Raw genomic sequence first — 21,935 nt, forward strand, 5'->3', positions numbered from 1 at the left:
GTCTTACCTCCATTCAGTTATAACAGAGTTAGGCCTGAGGGACCAAGCCCAGCCGCACTGTACATAACAAGGTTAATTGGAAGTGTTTTTAAATCTTGTTTAAGCAAACAGTTTTTTTAAACTTAGTTCCCAGCACAGTGCGAACAGGCCTTGTTCCCCTGGGTCAGTCAAGCTCAGGTGCATTCTGGCACCAACATGCACAGTATGCCTGCTATGCACTGGATAAATGCCTCCAGCTGCTCCCATGAAGGGTACAGGAGACAGACTGAAGTGTCAGTCCCAGAAGGGTTTGGACGCATTTATACTGCCAAGAGAGGAACAGCAAAAGTGGTCAAGGTTAAAAAAAAATGATAGAAGGAGGACAGTGCATCAGCCGACACCCAGAATGGGCTTAACACTCAAATAAGGTAGCAAAAGGGTAATAAGATAGCAGTACAGTAGTGAAAAATAAGGTAGGTGGAAAGCTCATTCTCCAGGTTTTATGGATCTCTGTTCTCAGGCCCAATTAACATCTAGTAACCAAGAGATCCAACACAGGGAAATGTTGAGGCAACAAAAAGCTTTGCAGATATATAACTGTTCCATGCCAACACATGATGCAGCTTGTAGGCAGCTGGGCCCTAAAGCTTTAAAGAACAAAATGAGGATTCTCTCCCAGAAGAGCAATCCACAAAGCTGAGGCACACGGGTTGCAATGGGAAACAAGCCAGTTTGTTTTATTGTATGTTGTGCAAATTGTGCCTGGAGCAAATCAGATGAAAAGGAAAGAGATGTCAGAGGCACAGTAGGGTAAAAAAGAAACCCATGCCAAGGGATAGCAGCAGCAGAAACAAGTCTAACATGGATTGGAACATCCAGGCACTTGTATAAAGCTTACCATCCTTCTGTCTCAGGATCTGGGAAAAAAATAAAAGGGGGGAGCTCCAGGGAACAGGTGGAAACTGAGGCTTAGAGTGAAGGTAGGAGCTGCCCATAGTTACATGGCAAGTCAGGCGTAGATCTGGAAATGAACCCAGCTCTTGTTTGCCAGTCCAAGGCCTTTTAACTATTGCAGCTTCCTACTCCTGGAATGTTACACTGAAATTTAATCCACAGGTGGTGATCTGGACCTTGATTTCCCTTTGTGCCCATATGCTGTATTCTTACCCTTACAGCACTCTATTTTCTCCCTCACACTTGTATGGATAGCTGAAGGCGAATCAGTCAAATTTGGTGACTTCAACCTCATCAATAGTTGGAATCCAGGAGAGGGCAATGAAAACGGTTCAGGAGCTGGGGCGCATGACCCATGAGGACAGACAGAGGAAACTGGACTTATTTAGTCTGAAGAAAAGATGACCAAGATGGGATTTAATAGCAGCCTTCAGCTCCCTGAAAGGTGGGTCCAAAGAAGATGGAGCTGGACTGTTCTCAGTGGTGGCAGATGACAGAACAAGGAGCAATGAGCTCAAGTTGCAGCAAGGGAAGTTTAGGGTAGATGCTATGAAAAATGCTCTCACGAGGAGGGTAGTAAAGACTGGGACGGGTTACCCAGAGGTGGTGGAATCTCCATCCTTGGAGACTTTTAAGACCCAACTAGACAAAGCCTTGGGTGGGATAACCTAGTTGGGGGATGGCCCTGCTTTGAGCAGGGGGTTGGACTAATTGACCTCCTGAGGTCCCTTCCAATCCTCATTTTCGATGATTCTGAGATTCTATGAATAGGGGTGAAGCAAATTAATTTGAGCTACACAATCTCCACATGCCAAGAACTGCGCCTTCCCATTCACATGAATGACCCTAGTGGTCACTGTATGTTGTCCAGCACTCAAAGAACTGGCAGGTACAAGGAGGTGAAAAGCCAGCCTGAAATTTAGTCTGAAGAAGCTACGCGGATGCATATGGCCAGCAAAATCCATAATATAAAAATAATCTATCAAATCTGTATTTGTTCTGAGGGGTGGCAGGCTATAAGGAAGAAACGTACCCAGCAAGCATTTGGTCTATTTAACCTAGGACTATTTAATTGTACAGGTAGAAAATTCAACCTGCTATAATGGCTTTCAGATGCAACTTTAAGTAATCACGTTGTACAGGTTTACTGAAGCAGCTAAGCCAGGCCCAGCTCATAGACATTTTCCTGCTCATCAGTGGAAGAAAGGAGGTGAAGTTAATTATCGTGGAAGAGGGAGAGAGGCTGGAAAGAACCAGGTAAAAACAGTTTCTTAAAACAATAAAAGAAGAGATTAAAAATCTCACATCCTTAAAGTCAAAAGCTTGTCACTGTTCTCAAAGCAGCAGCCGCCAACTCCAATGTAGCCAGAGGTACAAAAAGCTAGCTTAATGGCGCTCTTCCTTTCACCCTTCTAAATCCCATTTTTACACAAACATGCACAGCCCCACGTAACTCCAGCACTGCCTCTAGAAGTGGTCTATGTTTCATACGGGTGTTTGAGCACGTGGGTCTCCAGGCTAGCCAAGAGCACTAATGTACATGCAACCTGAAGTCGGTGACATGCACGAGTTAGCAACGTTTTGGTGTTCCAGTAGTTCCCAGGCCCATCTGCTATTACTACTACTGCACAGTACAACACTACTTTTCAGCACAGGTTCCTCAAGGCTCTTTACTAACAGCTGACCTTTGCAACCGCACATGCAAGATGGATCTTTTTACCCGTAAGCTGCTTCCCAGTCTGTTCCAGGTAAGTGCTGACCAAAAGCTGTCAACTCTGATGACTGTTCAGTGGACTATGTGAACGTTATTACATCGTTATCTTGTCAGCAATCTATCTTGCTAGAGTACCCACCACAACTGGTAATAACTAACCACCTTAATAGTCCTGGGGGAAGCGAAGGAATGAATGGTCCAGGAAATCTCAATTCCCAGCTCATCCCTAAAAGTGATCCCGCCAAGTCAGGGTTAAGACACAGCGGTGGGAAAAATTACTACTGCTATCAAGGATCCTGCCCTGAGAATAAACAGAGATTCAGTCTCGAGGGCCATAAATATTTTGCCAGTTTTACAGTCACTACATTCACTCAACAAGTGAAGCTAAGAAAGATATAGGCTATCAAGTGAGAGACTTCAGCTCCATTTGTTGTATAAATTCAATGCATAAAATGCGTTATGTGAGGGGCGTTGCAACATCTCTGGATAGTTTTTAATATACCACTTAGATGATAAAAGTGAGGAAGAGGTACTTCATACATTTGCTTACAGGTGCCCAGTGAAATTGCGGTAGAAGCCAGAATGAAAAAAAGTGCATGATTTCAGATACTAGATCATACACACCCCTGCCACACACACGGGAGACAGCAGTTCCAGAGACGGTTGTTACACAGCACTGCCAGTTTCTGCGGGGCCTGGTGCCACAATCATTTGAAGAGATCAAAGACAAATCTAGAAGATTAATCTGGAAATATTCAAAAAGCAACAACTGAGGTCTGTAATGAGAGAAAGGCAGAACCTGCTTCTCTGCAAGGTTGTCCTTCAGCCTCAGCCAGACTCTGGAACTGCCACTGACTGCACATGTCAATCCATTTCCCTCTTAGCTGGGTAAAATCAAGCTTAAATGGCTGGGATACATGCAGGGGTGGTGCTAAGGGGCAGCTGGGGGGGGGGGGCAACAGCCTCCCTAAAATTCACCTTAGCCCCCTATAACCACCCCTGTCCAAGACCCCCACCTTGGTACCCAGGCCACCACCTGCCCTGTGCAACTGAGCACACTCTGCTCCCTCCTGCAGCAGCGCTCCTGGCCCAGCTGAATAAGTATGTTTGGCCAGAAGATGTATAGCGCAGTCCCCCGCCAATTTTCTGTCTAGCCCACCTCAGCCACCCCTCCTGGAAGAGGCTGGTGCTGCCCCTGGATACGTGATGAGCTTCTCAAGGATAAACCAAAGTGGATCAGGGGGGCATAGAAGAGGTCCTTGCTCACAGAGATTGCCCAAGGATTTCTGATCTGAACGAGGGGGAATGTGATGTCTAGACCCCTGCTGCCACCTTCTAGGATGCCTCAGATATGTCTGATGGACACTCTGGCTTTGCCTCTGTTACACTTGAATGATGTCTTTCAAGATAAAGCTGCACTCCCTGCTTCGAGCCGGTACAACCCTCATCTTCATCAGCAAGTGTTAGCAGTGAAGGGCCTCTTCTACACCCTTCTCTCTCTTTTCTACACCCTACACTCTTCTACACAGCAAGTGTCTCCGGTAAAAGACTAAACTGAATGCCAAGCTAGAGAAAGCGTTACCTAGGCCGACCAAGTCAGCCCCCCTTGCTTTGCTGCAAGCTGGTTTCTTCTGCTTTCCACTGTTCCATCCCTAGGCCCCAGCATTAGAAGAGGTTTTCAGGGTGAGGAAGAGGACAACACAAACACTTTAGAAACCTTCTTCTGTCCAAATTGCCTGTTCCAGAGAACTACTCTTCTCTCCCCAGCACGCACATCAATTATTTATCACAGATCCTCTGGCCCTGTTTTAATGTAAGAAACACCAGGAAGAGAGATATAGGGATGTCAGGCTACTTGGGTTGAGTATACAAAGCAAAAGACAGCAGAAATCACTGGAAGTGAAGACATTTGATGAGATTTCTGAATTCCACAATACCCTGTTAACAGCATCTTGGCTTCAGAGGTCCTTCTCTTAGTAACCATATTACTTAAGCCTTCAAAGTTTGGTCTTTACATGGAAACCTCTTCAAAGAAAAAGGTGAATAATTTGCATATTGCTGAGTTACCAATACAACAACTCAATAAGATAACCACATTTTATGTGTATTAAAAAAAAAAAAAATCAATAAGAAACAAGAGTAGCTATTAAAAACTGTATTTTCCCCAACAGTTACATTTTTAGTCAAAAGATTAAACCACAGAAACACTTCACTTTTCTTCTTAAAAAGATATAACAGCTCAGAAATGCCATAGATACACATGGAGTATGCATGTTAGCTTGATAATGACAGGCCACCACAATCCAGCCCATTCATTCCAGCTAGCAGCCAGAAACACATGTACCCCCTTAAATTAACCCTTTAAGGGCTGCCCCTTTGCACCAAAGTTAAATTAGAATGCCTCTTAGGCAAACGGTTCAAATTTTAAGAATCAATTGGTTTCACTGCTGGTATTGGTTCAATAAAGGGAAATCTCATCCAACCCAAATAAATGGGGCACAAAATTAACTTTTACAGTGAAACTTCACAAAGCTGCAGTAAATCAAAAGGATCATTTTAACAGACAGAATTACAGTTTTTCCCATAACGTTTATTTGTTCAAAATAATTCACCCATGCTTACGAGTCCCCTCTTCTCTCACACATAATCCATTGGTTTCTCTTATTCGCCAAGTTTGTAATAGCATCTGCAACTTTGACATTTCTTGCCAGAGAACAGTCATGTTGTCACAGCCAAGATCCTGAGCTGTTACTCCAAATAGTTAACCGTGTGAAAGGAACTGGGAACTCATGAATGGATTTCTGTTTTAAATAGGGTTTGAAATATTTAAAAAAAATCAGTGCAACCCACAGCAAGGGGTATAAGTATTGTAAAAATTCACTGCACATAAATAGAGAAGGAAGTGCTGGGTTTTAAGCAGCAGCACTAGGAGCTTCAGGATTTTAATATTCTGTGTATAGATTCCTGAAGAGTCAGTGCACCTTTCAGAATTCCTCGGCAGGTTTTTGTTTAAGGCCCTCTCCTTTCACTCAGGATATGTGCACCTGCAAGCATCACCTCTACATTCACAACTGGGTCCATTAATGCAGTAACTGAATCGTTGCAGGTATTAGAGGCATAGGGTATATGATATTGCAGGTGATACAGATCTTAGTTTGTTACATTTTCATGCAATATGAATTCAAGTTTATGGTTGTTAAAGTTCCCTCACTGGAGAACCAAATCCTGTGCAGCAATTAAAGGGTTAAAGTAGAGCTATATGTACTATTTTAAACAACTCATTTATAACTCTATACAAATTTGGCAATTAATGTCAGAGCCATAGATCTCATATTCTTGCAATTCCTGCAAACTATCTACTGCTCCTCTGTCAGAAGCAAAGGGAAAAGCCACCTGAATACCCAGTTTGTCAGCAGGAGTTCATTGCACAGCCCATAGGGAAGCAGAAGCAGGGCTGCTGATCTCTCTACATTCCAGCTGAGACAGGTAGAGTTATTAAAGTCAATATGCTTTCGACACATGCTCCAAAAAAGAGCTAGAGGCCATAGAGCAGATGCATATGGAAAAACTGATTGCAAGGGAAACACTGCAGCCAACAGAAAATTAAAAACACTGTTCTTAAGCCAATCAAAAAAGCAAAGCACGTGTGTGCACATGTATAATAAATATTGCAAAGCACATTTGTCTCTTTCCTCCTAAGTCAATAAATGTAAAGTAATAACCAATACACCAAAACATCAGCTTTCTGCAATGAAAAATTTGATATCGGCAGAATACCTTAAAAGCCAATCAAGAGAAAGCATTTGCATTATCAGCCAATCACAATTTGTTTCCAGTTCTACACAGCCAATCAAACCCCCTTAAAATTCACAAACAATGACCTAAATAAGCACCAGATCTTGAAAATAACTTCTTTAAAAGTATAAAATAAAACCAGAAATAAAATTAAAGGTTTCCATTGGTCAAGTTTACAAGTTGTCTTCCTTTAGCCAATCACAAACAGTCTTATCCCTTTGAGCCAATTGTAAATGCACCTCTTGATTCATCCTTGATGAACACAGCCCAGCTGAGTAACAACAGCATACCAGAACAGATGGCTGTGAGAGATGTTCAGAGGGTCGGGCAAAGGGAAGCAAAATAATAAGGAAAAGGAGGAGAAGGGCTACCATGGAAAATTAGGGGTGGGCAAAGGAACTTGATAATGCTCAGCCATTCTCTCCTTTATCTTCGGGAATCTCATTGCCCTCTCCACCTCTGTGTTGTTCAGATGCCTGAAGTTACTGCCTTCTGTCTTCCGTCTCTGATCTGGAAAATGCCATCACCACGTCCTCAGCACCTGCAAGCACGTATAAGAAATGGGAGCCAAGATTATTTCATTTAAAGAACAGGTATTGGATTCAACTTCAGTATTTTCAACCCTTAGCACAAAAAATATATATCAAATTAGATGACTTCTGAAGGCCAAAAGTCTTCATATTAAGGAGGATTTTTAAAGAAATACATTTTTTGTTCTTTTCATTTGCCGTCTGGTGTTGGAACATTTACGTTTCAGCTTTTAAAGCTCTGCCATAGGGAACGGTGTTGCTTAGGTAAAAGTTAAGATTCTCCCGTTTCAAACCTTCAGGAACCGGGGCTTCAAGGAAAAAAAAAGCCACCAAAAAGATGGAATTGGCAACACTGGGACTTGCAGACTTTCCTTTGCTGAGCTCATCATCCTTCAGCTTTGTGCACTGCAAAAAGGTCTTACCGAAGCTTCTGAAAGTATGAAAGGGACTGTTCAATACAGATGTACTGACCTGTGTCATACTTTCCCTTTAAAGCAATATTTGACTATTTTGTACTGCCTGTGCTTTTTTATTCTTAAAAAGAGCTGTCTTCATGGTAGGGGTTCACACTTTTGTTATTCCTGTTAGAGACTTTTCATTGTCCAGGGATGTAATGTGAGCATGTGTTATAATAAAACTTTGATTTTCTGCACACAATAAATGCAAAGTGCTTGCTAAGCATTAGTTTAAGCCTCAGCATATGTGGAAGGAAAGAAAATATTGTCCCGATTTCAACAATGGCAAAACTGAAACACTGCAAAAAGTAGGTGACTTTTGTCAGTCTTGCACCCAAAAACTTCAAACTCCGGCAGGGCAAAGAGTAGAACCCAGATCTACTGCCACCCTACCCTTCCTCTTCTACCGCATGGTCCCAGATTTAAATTCTGCAGATCTCTTTCTGCTGGAATCGGCTGCAGATGTTCTTTCTGCTGGCCAAGTGAACAAATCCAGTAAGCATTTTGCTCCATAAGCAGCTGTCAGTATCTCATTTCCTGTGAGTGAGACTACTTATATTAGGAAACATAAATGGAGGCAACACATGGTGATGATTGGAGAAACCTATGTATGACTTGAAAATTTCATGATGTCAACCAGAATTCCTATATGGTTGTTACTATGAGAACCGCTGTAACATGAAACGCTCCAATGTCAACGTGCATCTGCTTTGCCTAACAGGATCTTTAGCATATCCCCAGATTATAAACAATGGAGAATATTTAACTTCAATGAGTGTGCCTTGACTCGAAAACTCAATGCTAAGGAGGCTGCCTGTGTGGTGAAAGAGCTGAACCAAAGTTCTCGTTAGGGACCTGCTGAAGTGAGAAGTGGAAATTTCCCCAGCAGAACAAACATGAAAAAGAAGGGGGTTAAAGAGATTCACACGGGTGGAAGCCTCACAGTGTCATGCAAGCAATCCACGGCAGGAGAAGAGAAAAAATAAAGGCTGGGTTAGTTAAGAACCAGCCAGGCAAGCTCAGCTGAAAAGTCTCCGAGTTCCAGATGTCAAATAATGAACCGTACAGAAGGATCCTGGACAGTTCCAGAAAACTCAGCACCTGTCCAGAGCAATGAGGAAATTTAAGCAGCAAAATATGTGCAGGTGTCTCCTCCCTGCATGAGGTTAAAAAGCAAGAGAGAGTTTCAAAGCCATTAGCCAAAACATGTGTGGAATATGTTACAATTACTGCATGCTCAAGAAAGGATAAAACTAGGGCCGCTCACAACCTTGGGACCCTGTGAGAGGGTGCTTAAGCCATGGGAGAGTCTGTGAAGTTGGCACACTGTTCGGGACAAGCAGCTGGCCTATTCCCAGCAGGGAACACCACCCTGAGACGATGCCTTGCCTCTGCTAGATTCCAGATGCTGAGCCCAACATAGGCTGATGAGCGCCCACACCAGGCGATCTCAGACCACATCTGTGATCTATCATGGAAGAGAAGCCACTGACAATGCAAATGGTGCTTGGGAAAGCTGATCCAAAATTCAGGAATCACTGAAATCTCACCTGGTAAGGTGAGAAAACAGGAAACAGCTTATGCTTTTGACAGTGCCTTCCTCTGTATCTTCTAGTTAGCTTTGAAAACCCTGATCTGGGAGACTGCTACGCACCGTAAGAGACGAGTTCATTAACAGGGACCAAAGCAGGACCGAACCTTCCCTCTGAAACCGGAGGTCTCTCTAACCCACCAAACAGACATAGTTGGTTGCGAGAGCGTAAGAATCTCCCTCTGCTCTTGCAACATGCTTCTTACAGAAGTTGAGGATGCAATTTTCCCAAATAGTAGTTCAATTTCCATGATACATTTAATTATTAGTCTTTCAGCTGTAGGGCCGATTGCCTAGGATAATGACCAAAAATCATGCTTCCTAGAAACTGAACGCAGACCTATCCCATTCATTATACTTACGCCAGTGGTGCCCAACCTTTTGCCAGATGCATGATGCAGGATTAGCCTGTGGGTCCAGATCAAGTCCTGTATGCACCAGGTAAGATGTCACCACACGTGGCGTGCTGGATTCCCGGTCCACACACCATATCACCATCGTGGCCTCAGCCCTGCACCAGATATGGGCCCCCTGCCCCAGCCCTGACTCCCTGCATGCTGGCAGGATTTCATGCACAGGGCCGTGTTATTTAGCCCATGGGGCTTGGAAATTTGGAAGTGGAGCAGTGGTGGCAGCATAAATTGCCACCAATCCTCCCTGACCTATTTTCAGACGTCTGGGGAGCCCCACAGGCATGATCACATGCCCCTGTGCCCTAGATGTGGTCCACAAGTGGGGGGTTGAGAACCCCTGTACTTAGGATACAAACAGCCTTTTTAATATGCTACTGGCTTGGTTGCGCTTTCAACTAGGGCCAGATGATTCAATATTTAATGTAATTCATGATCCATCTAGGACCACATAAAATATTTCATTTTGAACATGTTAATTCTTCAAAGGACATTTCCTTTTGGGATATTAAGGAATCAGTCGCTTTCTGGACTTCTTTATGTTCAGAGAGGAGCATAAGGTGCCCCTTAAGTAAAATCTCTTCAGGACATGGGGGAACAAGAGACAACATGGGCGAGTCATAAGGCAGTGTTGTAAAGAAATCTCTTTAGTCTAGACAAGAGCTAAAAATGCTTTAGGGCTGACTAATATTCATAACTTGTTAGAGAACTTCCAGGCCCTAGAGAGGAAATGAAAGCAAAAGCTTTCTTTCATCTGTGGATCCTGTAGCACCATTTATCAAAATGACAATTTTTTTTTAAATTATGTATGTGTAAACTCTATACTATTTTTGATATCTGGCCAACCATTAAGCTGATCCTAACTATTTAAGTATAACAGATACCACACAAGATCTTTGCTGGCCTTTATGAACCAATTAAGTATGTATGAGCTAACTGTTACCTTCAAAGCCTCTACTAAAAAATTAGACAACAGGGGAGAGAGTTTGAGCTCAACCATCTTAATGACACTCTGCCCCCTCCATTCCCTTCCCCTCATTTCTCCCTCCAGCATCCCTGTTTCCCCTTTCCCCTCTTCCAAAAAAGTACTAATTTATCGCATGTTCCTCTACTGAAGACCGATCCAAACCAAAGCACTGCATTTCAGGAAGGCACGCATCAGAATAGCATGAGTGGCCTCTGCACAACACACATCCCACATCAGAATCTCCTACTCCGAGATGGTTCAACTTTGAGCAGCTTTGGCTGGTAATACATGCAACAGAAAACAAGCAATGTCTAAGAAATTCAGCTGTCTCGGCTCCCACTCCTCCCCACCCCTGCTGCAGAAACTTAATCGCCAGGCAACATTTTACATTCCAACGGTCTGGTTTAATTCGTTCTTTATCCTGGTGTCAGGAGACAGGACAGCTATCAAGCCCCCGAAAGCCGATTTCTGGCTCCCAAAAACATTTTATGTTAAGAAAAGCAGTTTTAAAAGGATTAGAGAGACAAAATGCACAAGGGATATTAGCTGAAGTCTTGGGATGAGAATACAAGTGCACTCGGGATGCATTTCAGCTAGGAAAACTGCAGTATGGGACGTGGGGTACCCAAAGTGATCTTGTTCAGCCAGGTACTCAAACTGGTTTTCTGTCGGTATGAAGATACAGAAAGCAGATGCATGAAGCAAACTCCAGTGCCTCAAAACTGGGTAAGTACTTTTATCCCAATTTTCCGTCGTGCACAAAAGCAGTGATTAAATTTGAGAAAACTGGAGTCCAGACTCCATGTCACTGCTTAAACTATACTACAGTCTCTGCTGATAATGTAATCCAACACTGAAGTGCTTCTTATGAAGTTCAATTATATGTCTTATACTACTGCACAAGAATCATAGAAAATTAGGCTTGGAAGAGACCTCAGAAGGTCACCTTGTCCAGCCCCCTACTCAAAGCAGGATCATCCCAAACTAGATCACTACAGCCAAGGTTTTGTTAAAGGTAAAAGTTAGGGCTGAACCGTGATTTTGTTTTTAATTTTGCTGAAGCGCTTTAGGAAGTCCTGCAGTCTTTCAGTTTTTGATCTCAACGACAAGTTGCTCTTCCTCTGCTCAAGACATATATGTGCACTAGTCTCTTAATTCAAACAGAGCTGCCAGGTTTGCTTTTTAAAAGGCAGGTACATAATTTAAAAGACTGTTAGCCTCCCAAAAAGAAAAGAATTGGACTAGTAAGTGTTCTAATAAACAGAAGATGACAAATTCCCTCACGGGGTATCCAATTTAGTCAGACATGGGTTGCAAGACAAGGCAATATGCCTCAGCTCTGCCATTTCTCTAATTGTTCACCCCTCTTTAAACTAGAGATGCTCTTGCTATGCAATTCCAGAGAAGTAAAGGTCTCCTAGCAACAGCAAAATCACAGATGACATCACACCACGCACAGCAGATGAGCCGGGTTACTTAACAGATGTTGGTGGTTTCTCTTCCCTCTCCCTTCTTAAAGATCTTGCTAAAAAAAAATTCTCCTGGCATGTTTTATGTAAAAAAAAAAAAAAAAAAAAGAGGAGAGATTTAATCCAAGATAATTCTACTGTCCCCTAAATCCTTCCACTGATGTCTCTCTGTCTACAACCAAAACCATTCTGGCTTTCTGTGCTGTGTCCACGCACGGCTTACTGCGGCCAAGGTACAGCAGTCTGAAAAGCACGACAGAACCAATTAATAGCTCCAGCTATACAGAGGACGCTTGGAGTTTTGCAGATGATTTTTGCTTCCTCAGTCAAAACAGTTCTCTCTGAATAGCATGTTCAGAATTTGCCAGTTCTTGTTCCAAACAGCTACTGTAAAAAAAATAAAATAAAAAACACCCCACCAAAAACCACACAAATATTCAAAACGGTTTTTGGAACCATCTGGCATAACTTCAGCATCTTTAAATGTGAGTTTTTGTTAACCTGCCATTACACTGGAATGGAGACTGGGCGCAGGAAATGTAGTTCATCATTGGAATAAATGGGAAAAATCAGATACTGAGGAAACTATAAGCTACGTTATTTTAACAAAAGAATACCTCTTGCAGTAGTGTCAAAAATCCCTGAATACCCAGTCATTTTGATGAAGCTTATATTCTTGTGTCCGGAGGCAGCATATCAGTGCTTACTGCAAGGGCCTGCAATTCAAGAGAGAAGGATACCACTGACCTGACTACTGGCCTAGTTTCTCCACCTCTGTGCTTCAGTTTCCCCAAAGATGACAACAAGCACTTGGTCTTATCTAAAGGCTTCCAAACACTCTACCAAGTACCAACAATGTCTTATCAATCATTACACTATCAATACACTTGAAAAGCAGGTTACCAGTCCAGCCAAGATAGTTACCCAACATTTTCCATTTTAAGACCCGTATACGGTTACTTATAGCACGCTGCCAGACTTTTCACCTTTTGAAATTCTTTTTTCCCCATGTCATGGCTACCTTCATTTTATTTGTTTGCCCCCTAGCTCCCCAAAAAATAGCAATGGGAGTTTCCCAGAACAAGGACAAAAACAAGACTAGAGTAAAACAATGTCCGTGTTAAACTGCTAGCAACTTTTTCTTTAGAAAGTGTCAGTGCTCCTCTCTGCTAGAGGAGGAAATTTGGAAAGAAAGTATGTCAAGAATGTGTCTTTACCTATACCCATGAAAAATCACCCAAGTACCAGCCTTTGGAATATACAACAGGCATGTGCTCAAGAGAGGCTGCTAAAATTAAACTGCATATTCATTGAGCGAGCTTGACACTCACCTACTAGTGCGGACCAGACTACACAAGACATCACCCCCACAAGAGTGATGACTGAACCCACTTGTCTCCATCTCAGAGCTAGAGGAGCAAAGCAGTACTTGGGTCTGATACCTGGTGCAGAACAGACTAGGGACCCGTCTCTTGTATTCTCCATGACTCGCCTCTTAGCACCCAAAGAATGCAGAAGAGGAAGCAGTCTGATTCAAATGGAGGGAGGACAAGTGCCAGACTTGGGACACTGCAGAGAAGAGCTCAGAGAATATACTGGGACAAGGTACCAGGGGAATCCAGGGGATGAGGCTTAAGACTAGATGTGGATGAAGGGCTACATGAGACAGGGAGGCAGAGTTTTGCCAAAGAACCAGGATCTGGAAGGAGAGCTAGAACTGGTTAGGCCAAGAAGCCAAGGGAAGCAAGATGACCAGGACTGGAGAACAAACGAGACTGATCAGGGTGTTGAAGTGGAAATTGAGACTGGTTGGACAAGCATTCCCACACTGTTAAGAAAATACACGAATTGTTGGGGGAGAACTCTGATTCGACAGGCAGGAGGACCACGCAAGAGGAAAATCTACCTTCAGAGCAAAGACTGAACTGTACACGGTAAAGAAGTCACAAGGTCACACATTGAGAAGAAAATTTTACTGAATAAATGCCCTTTGCGCTTTGCCTGTTCTATGCACTGAATGACGGAGTCCTACAGAAAAATAACGTGCGCTCATGAAATTAAAGACCTTCACATAATTATACACACACGTGTGTGCATGTGCGTGTATGCATGCCTTTGGGCACATGTACACTTAAAAGGGTCTAATCACAGGCAACCTTCACTGTAGCATTTACCTACCTCCTGAGAACTTGACTTCGTAACTTGAAAGTAGTATTGTTTTAGAGTAATTGGGTTTGCACTTCTGTTAAATGTGAAAGCTTTGCTCTTGGTAATTAGATGCAGGAAATCAGAGCATCTTTTTCATTACTCCACTGTTTTTCGGTACTAATTACAACTGAGCCAGTTCCACATGGCTCAGTGTGATAGCTCGGTGCACACAAATCACAGGAGGGGGGAGCGTTTCCTGGCTAATCTCCATTCCTGAATTCTGAGGGAACAGGAACATGCGGAGGAGGATAAGCTAATCACATGCGGGTGTTACCTTGCGACTGAAGAATAGCAAATGTTGGGCCTGTATTTCAAAAGTGGGAAAAAATGCAATCCAAACCACCACAGGATCCATTAGCCTGACCTGAGCAACCTTGCAAAGGTTCAGAACAGATTTTGATGGAAATCTATCTACTTTCAAGTCTTTACCTTCATAGAAAACAGGATAAAATGCAACATGGGTTTCCAAAGGCAAATTGTGCCAGCCTAATCCAATAGCTTTCTTCACTAACTGATTTTTGAGGACAAAGGAAATACAGTACTATTATCTGGGCTCTTTCCTACTTGGCTAGTTTCTATGATTGAGCACTACAAAGATTGGAAAAGAAAGTTCTCTACCCATGTCATTCTATCCGAGGAGAACTAGCTTGCTCTGCTGACTCATTCTCAATTTAAAATAAAGCTTAAAAAGTACATTTTCCTGGTTACTTATTCCACTTTTTCAAGTTACAACTTTGGAAAGTGCTGTTGCATTCATGAAAGTCAGTTAAAAATTGGTGTAAACCTCCATTTCCAAATCAAGAATGATCAAAGTGCTTTACAAAAAGATGGACAACTATCTCCATTTTTTGCTTAGAGAAGTGAAGCAAAGACAATAAATAACTTTGTGTTACTAGGAAGAAGCTGTCTATGGCAGCCTAAATGAGAGAGAGAGAGAAGGATCAGAATCACCAGATGCTTTCAGGGGCCTTCCATTTTTCTCATGTCACAAATGTGATTTTGGAGTGGACCGTCCTCAGTTTTGGGTGCGGATGCAACAGCGCACACAGCATCTAGATAACTCTCTCAAGCCTACTTTGTATTGTTTTCATCAAGCGTAACACATACTCGTTACCTGAACTTTGAGAGCTTTTGGAGAGAGAATTGAAAAATGAAAACTACTTTGCTGAAAGACAGCACACCGTCTTTCCTGAATAGGAAGGGTTGCCATGTGCTCAGTTGGAGTGGATCCTGTCATTTCTTCCGCCGTCCAAAATCCACTTAGGAAGCATTACAGTGTCTGAAGATACTTGCAGCAGAAAATCTGGGCAGAAAAACAACTCAGAAAAAACCCGTCCTGGACCCACAATCAACAGAGCACAATGTTTGCAGAAGTCACTTTCAATGACCCCCAGCTACAGAGCTAAATGAAACCCACACGACAGCAAGCCTGCTAATTAAGCAGCTACAGAGAAATCTGTGCTTGTGTACTGCTACAGATATTTCCAAAGAATGGAGCAGGGGCTTCCATCTGGCAAAGGGGAAGCAGGGATTAGTCCTGATGAATGGGACCTCAGCCACAGCCTAACTTGGCTTCCACGACGGATGTGTTCATTGAAGTGAGGGGATAAAACTGAAAAAAAAAAACCCCACACAAAAAACAGGGCACAGGTTAGAAAGTTAAACTGGACCTTTGCCAAAAGCCTGCGATCCAGTCAATAGGGTCTTAAACCATGTTTACTGTGAACACCACCTTAACAAAATATTTACACTTCCACTAATTAAGGTACAGAGCAATCAAAAAGATGCACATGCATACCTGACCCTCTGTTTCCTAGACATGCAATCCCTCTCTCCAGGACACTTCAGTCCCTAGGCAATCATTGCTCCTTTCAAACAGAAGCTCTTCTTTACAAGTCCATGGCACTCTGCCACCCAGCCAGAAAGACTGGGCCTTCGCCCACAGAGTACCCAAGCAGGCACAGACTCCTCCCAATCCTCAAATATTTTTATATTTATGCACCTGGATCAATAGACCGAAGCAATTAAAGATCACCCCTCAACAGTTTAAACCATCATGTAATCTTCTTCTTAACTTTCCAACTGGGTTGCTGAAACAGTGTTAAAATGCCAATTCTTAAGTTGGGGACTTCTTACCATCCTGTACCATCTATTCTTTCCCCAGAGCCTGGCAAAGGGACTTTGATCCCAAAAGCTTGCAGAAAAGGAGAATTTTCTTGCGATTTCCCAGTTGGTCTAATGAAAGGTATAATTTTGGAACCAAGAGCTCTAGTTTTTTGTGTGCAATTCTTAAGTCGATACCCTCAGTGAGGGGTAAGATTGCTGTCATTGCACGCATGCTTTATCAGGGATGCTCTTGTCTCCCCGCCTACACTAGTGAAGGGAGACCACAGCTTGTCATTCTCTCTCTACTGATGGCTTGTGGCAGGAAAAAGAGGGATGGCACCACAATGATTTGTGCTTCAAGTCCACATGTGATGTGATACCACAGTCAGGACAATTTGCAGTTTCACACTTACCTTAAATTAACACTGTCAGTCTTTACCATGCTAGAGTGATGCACACAAGAAGGAAAAAAAAAAAAAAAGATGACAAGAAAAGATACAGAAACAGCCAAGTTTAGGCACATTGCTGGCCAGTCATTTTTTGTCAGCACTTGGGAACTTTAGCTGATGCTTGCTTAATTTAAAATGGAAACAGGTCTGCTCAGACCACCTCAGTTAATTCACAGGAGTCGTGCAATTTGCTGCTTTGGAACACATCATGTTTTGCCTTCCTAGGAAGCTCAGATGATGTGAAGGTCAAGGAATTGGTGAATGAAGTAGAACAGCAGGAAAGGCTTCAAAAAGCTTCTGAGGGCTGCATTACACAGCACATACATCTGCTAATCAGCAGGAATCAGAGTTTTGGAAAACAGTCATTGTAACAAGGCTTCCACTGCTACGTGAGCTGTCATTTGGCATGGGAAGCGTCACTTTTAAATGCTGTTCCTGAGGCTTACCCTGAGCTTTACAGTACAACCGAAGAGCAAAGGAGAAGGTATTTTACAATGACACGGGTAGCCAGTTAGGACAGTCGGGAAGTTGCAGCAAATACGATTTGGCTGCTGACAGTCAGGAGGCGTCGATCACACTCCCTACAGCATGCGTTACTGAATATGATTCAGCCACATCAATACCAAAGCCAAACATTGTTCAGCCATAGCACGATCAAGCTAGAAATATGGAGCCTTGGGTAAAAAAAAAATCCTAAACCCATGTAAAGGGAAGCATTGTTACATTTAACATCTACTAGGCTGCTATCTCAGAGGTCCTTCCGCTCACAAAACTAATCATTTCGTCTGAATTCTTTGCGTTTACTTGCAAAATAACCTAACCACATCTTTAGAAAAAATAAATAAAACATCAAACATATTGCCTAAAGGGTGCTGAACTGAAAATTAAAGTAAAAAAAAAATTGTCTCCTTGGCCCACCACCTCTCTCCCCCCATCCCATCCCATTTATGTGCAAACACCTCCCATTTATAAACATTTACTTTCTTCCAAATATCTAAAAGGTTCACACCTCAGAAAGGCAACACACGTGTGACGAGAGGAACACAGAGAAGCGCCACGTGTAGAAAATGAGACGGTTACTGAATGAACCGTTATGCCTCTTCAACCAAACATCCCCAATCGCAGGGCAATTCTCTCCACAGGCAGGACGGCTTTATTTTTAATACATCAACATCCAGGTAACGTCTCTAGCCCCTACCCCAGCCACGGTGTGTTTGCTTCTCAGCTCTGTCCTCCCCAAGGGAGCAGCTTTCTTCAAGAGCCAGCACGACACCATAGCCTGTTGCTATAGGAACAACAGCGCTAGAGTCACCAAGGTCTTAGCAGTGAAATGCAGGTACCATGCTCACTACAAAGCCCGTTTTCCAGCTCCACCACGTAGCAGTGAATTAGAGAGATTTCGAAGCAGCCTTCAATTTGCAAATTCAGACAAGAAACGTTCAGTGGCCTGAGATGATATAGGTCTTCTGCGATCAAGGAGGCAGGGGAAATGTGGACCAGATCAAAACAGTTAACTCCCCAACACATGTACAAAAGGGTAGAAATTGCTTCTCACATCTTCCCTACTTCTGAGCTCACACAGAAAAGTGTTCAAGTGCTTTGAACTGGTCAAAGCCCTGCATTCCAGTAACTTTAAACATATAAAACCCACTATGGCCTGAACAGTACCTAGCACTGTCGTTGCAGCATTTGGGGCTATTTTTAAGACATAGTAAGGGGGAAGTACTTGGCTAACATATGGATGGTGGAGAAAATGAAGTGCAAAAATGTATTTTCTTGGATGACCAGTATGCAGAAAAGTCTAGAGTTGTCATACTGCTGTTCCTGGGAGAATAAGGCATCTCATACCATAGTTCCAGTTATTTCACTACTACTTCACCTTTCAAAACAGTATCAAAATGCTTTGCAAATATGAGATAGGCCTCAACACTCCTGCAGAAACACCCATCCCCCCCCAAATTATCTGTATTTTACAGGCTTGCAGCCTGAAACACAAAGCAGCTTGCTCAGATTGTCGTAGCTGTCAGTAGCACGGCTAAGCACAGGACCCAGAGTCTGAACTCTTACCAGGCAAGAAAGCGGACCTGAACCACATCACCACTGGCCCATGTTAGGGAAATGGCACCTCTAGAGAGGTCGTCCATATTCATGACTTTCATGGAAAAAGTTATTTCCTGCAGTGAACTCAAATGAAAAATTCAACACCAATTTTCAGAATTCAGCAGACCTGAGCCAGGTCTTCTTAAAGCTATCTGCTGCGCTTACATTTTAAGTGTACGTTTACAGAATTTAGAATAAAGCTATTAGTAACTGAAATCAGAATAATGAGATTTGCTTGGTATTTGGTTTGGCATCTGCTCAAGTAATAAGGGCAACACAAAAGAGATCACTGAGGCACACGTTATGATAGCCTAACTTGTATTTTGCATTGTTGAATTTCTTGGTACAATTAGACTTGGAACTAACGCAACCTCCTGCGTGGAGACCAAGATTCACCCCATATTGTACAAATAAGGTGCAGAAGTGCAGCTTCTCCAAATATAACACGAGATATGTGAATCAGAAGAGAAGGAGTTAGTAATTTTTTATAAATTGAAAGCTTTTGGAAAGCAAGGTAGGAGATGCACAGATTTTTCCTCCCCATGTCCCCCAAGGAAGTATAAGCAGAACCAAGCCAAAACAAGAGTCTTAATCTTCAGAGTTAATATAACATGGCAGTTTTAAGGCACTTCTTGATTACAGTTACAGGTTAGCTTCTCCTTCTGACAGAGCCTGTAATCCCCTAAAGGCCCTAAGGACTACCAAGATATAACTTAAACTTCAAGTTTATTATTAATAGTGGCTCACTGGAGTTTGATGACTGGAACACTTCTATATTCAGCAGGGGCTACTATGAACTCAGCTCTGTAAAATACCGTTTCCCACTGCAAGTAGCTATTACACACACCCTGGTTGTAGAGTGACTCCTTGTGGTCAAAGAAATAGCCTCCCTCGAACGGGCTGGCAGATATTTACCACAAATGCTACTAGGGAAAACTATACAAGGACAACCTCACTAGTCATATTGCCTGGGTTCATTTTCTGGCAACCCAGCTAACTGTCCTAGGAAAGCTTTTTATGGGCAGAAACTGCCCCAAGCACAGATTAGCATGGCAACTGTACTATATTTGAGTCTGTAACTTATTTATTGAATTGCAGAACCTCCTCGGTAGTCTTGCTTGCTCCATGGTTCATCCAGCATAGTTCCAGGAAGCCCCAAGTACATACCCTGCCATCTAGAGATCTGGTTTTAATGTTACTTTGAATTATGCATCTTAAATTGCATATGCATGTATTTCACACCTGAAATGTATCCCACAGATTTTTCATTTGCTGCTATCAAATTAGAAGTTTCATAGATTTTTAAGGATAGAAGCAATCTTTGAGATTATTTAATCTGGTCTCCTGTGAACCTCTCTGAACTAACCTGTGTTTCAAATCCAGGTGAAAGGATTTGAAAAAATCCAGGGGTGAAAGGGACTTGGTAGTGGGGGTCTGCTACAGACCCTCACATCAGGAGGAGTTAGACCTAGGATTTTCGAAACATCTCTTGAGGGCAGTATGTTCAAAGGACCTGGTTGTCACAGGTGACTTAAATTACCCAGACAACTGCCAGGAGGAGCAGTCGGCCAGGTCTGCCGGTTCATGTAGGTTCCTCACCTGCAATCAGGACCTGCACCCAACACAGGAGGTATGCAGTCCCACATGGGGAAATGCCATACTTGAGGTGGTGCTGGTCACAGGGGAGGACTTGGTGGGGGACCTACAGGTACAAGGTCACCCAAGGGATAGTGACCACTGGTTGATAGGATTCACTATCCAGTGAAAAGTGAGAAAGACAACTAGTAGGGCAGAAGTGCTAGACTTCCCGAAGGCCAGCTTCAACCAACTCACGAGATTAGTTCGAGTGGGACTGAGGGGTAATCACATCTGTGAGTTGGAAGTCCAAGAAGGGTGGGAGTTCCTCAAGGGACTGATCCTGCAGGCACAGAGGAGCACCATCCCAGTTCACACAAAGGGTGGCAAAAGAGCCAAAAAACCATCTTGGCTGAACAGGGAAATCCAGGAGAGCCTTCAGAGGAAAAGAGAGGCTTACAGGCTGTGGAAGCAGAGGGCAGCCACCAAGGAAGAGTATATCTGTTTGGCTCATGCTGGCAGGCAAGCAGTGAGGAAGGCCAAAGCAGATACTGAATTCAAGTTGGCAACAAAGATTAAGAGTAACAAAAAGTCCTTCTTTAAGTACATAGGGAGCAAGGTGGCGGGGCAGGGTAACACAGGGACTCTACAGAACGGTCTAGGGCAACTCGTAACAGACAGGATGGACGAAGTGGAGCTTTTAAATGACTTCTTTGCATCTGTGTTCCTAGACATGGATACAAATATGCTTCCGAATAAGACTTCAGTCTGGCGTGAGAGAAATACCAATCCACCTACTGTTAGCACTGACCTAGTGAAGGGGCAGTTGGAGGGGTTGGACATACTTAAGTTGGTAGGCCCCAATGATCTTCACCCAAGGATACTACAGGAATTGGCCAATGTCATAGTGAAACCACTGGCGCAACTGTTCAAGTGCTCGTGGCATTCAGGACTGGTCCCAAAGACTGGAAAAGGGCCAATGTGGTCCCTATTTTCAAGAAGGGGAGGAAGGAGGACCTGGGTAATTATCAGCTGGTTAGCCTCACATCTGTTCTTGGCAAGACGTTAAAAAAAAATCATAAAGGACCACATTTGTGGGGGGCCAGCAGGCAATACAATGTTAAGGGGAAACCAGCATGGATTTGTAGCAGGCAGATCCTGCCTGACTAACCTGGTCTCTTTTTATGACCAGGTCACAAAGTGCTAAGATGCAGGGGTGGTGATGGATGTTATTTACTCGGACTTCAAAAAGGTTTTCATCACAGTGCCGCACCCAATTCTTATGAGCATACTGAGAGCTGTGATGAGGATTTTTTCACAGCAAGGTGAGTGAAAACATGGCTTATGGGATGCACCCAGAGAGTGGTGGTGGACAGGTTGGTTTCTCCCTGGAGGGCTGTGGGCAGTGGTGCCCCCCAGGCTTTGTCCTTGGACCAGTCTTGTTCAGTATCTTCATCAGTGACTTGGATGAGGGTGTTGAAAGCAATACGTCAAATCTGCAGACAACACCAAACTATTGGGTACAGTAAACACACTGGAAGGCAGGGAGTGAATCCAGGCAGATTTGCATAGACTGGGGAAATGGGCAGATCAGAAGAGGATCTATTTAACAAGGATAAGTGCAAAGTGCTGC

General features: G+C 43.2%; 1 protein-coding gene across 3 annotated transcripts in view; it reads right to left on the minus strand.

The window, feature by feature from the left end:
- Positions 1-4,774: 4,774 nt before the first annotated feature.
- The window catches only part of CTNNBIP1 (catenin beta interacting protein 1), a 39,077-nt gene continuing 21,916 nt past the window's right edge, over positions 4,775-21,935 (minus strand). For 2 of the 3 annotated variants that reach the window (XM_090024118.1, XM_090024119.1), the window contains one exon: positions 4,776-6,983. In XM_090024118.1, coding sequence (XP_089880244.1) covers positions 6,925-6,983 — 59 coding nt within the window. In that variant the 3' untranslated portion in view covers positions 4,776-6,924. Of the gene's footprint in view, positions 6,984-21,935 lie in introns of all 3 variants that reach the window. The other variant, XM_090024120.1, reaches the window with a different exon arrangement.

This window comes from Crocodylus siamensis, chromosome 12 (genome assembly GCF_052110815.1).
Source record: "Crocodylus siamensis isolate JL-2025a chromosome 12, ASM5211081v1, whole genome shotgun sequence".
In the NCBI taxonomy this organism is placed as follows: Eukaryota; Metazoa; Chordata; order Crocodylia; family Crocodylidae; genus Crocodylus; species Crocodylus siamensis.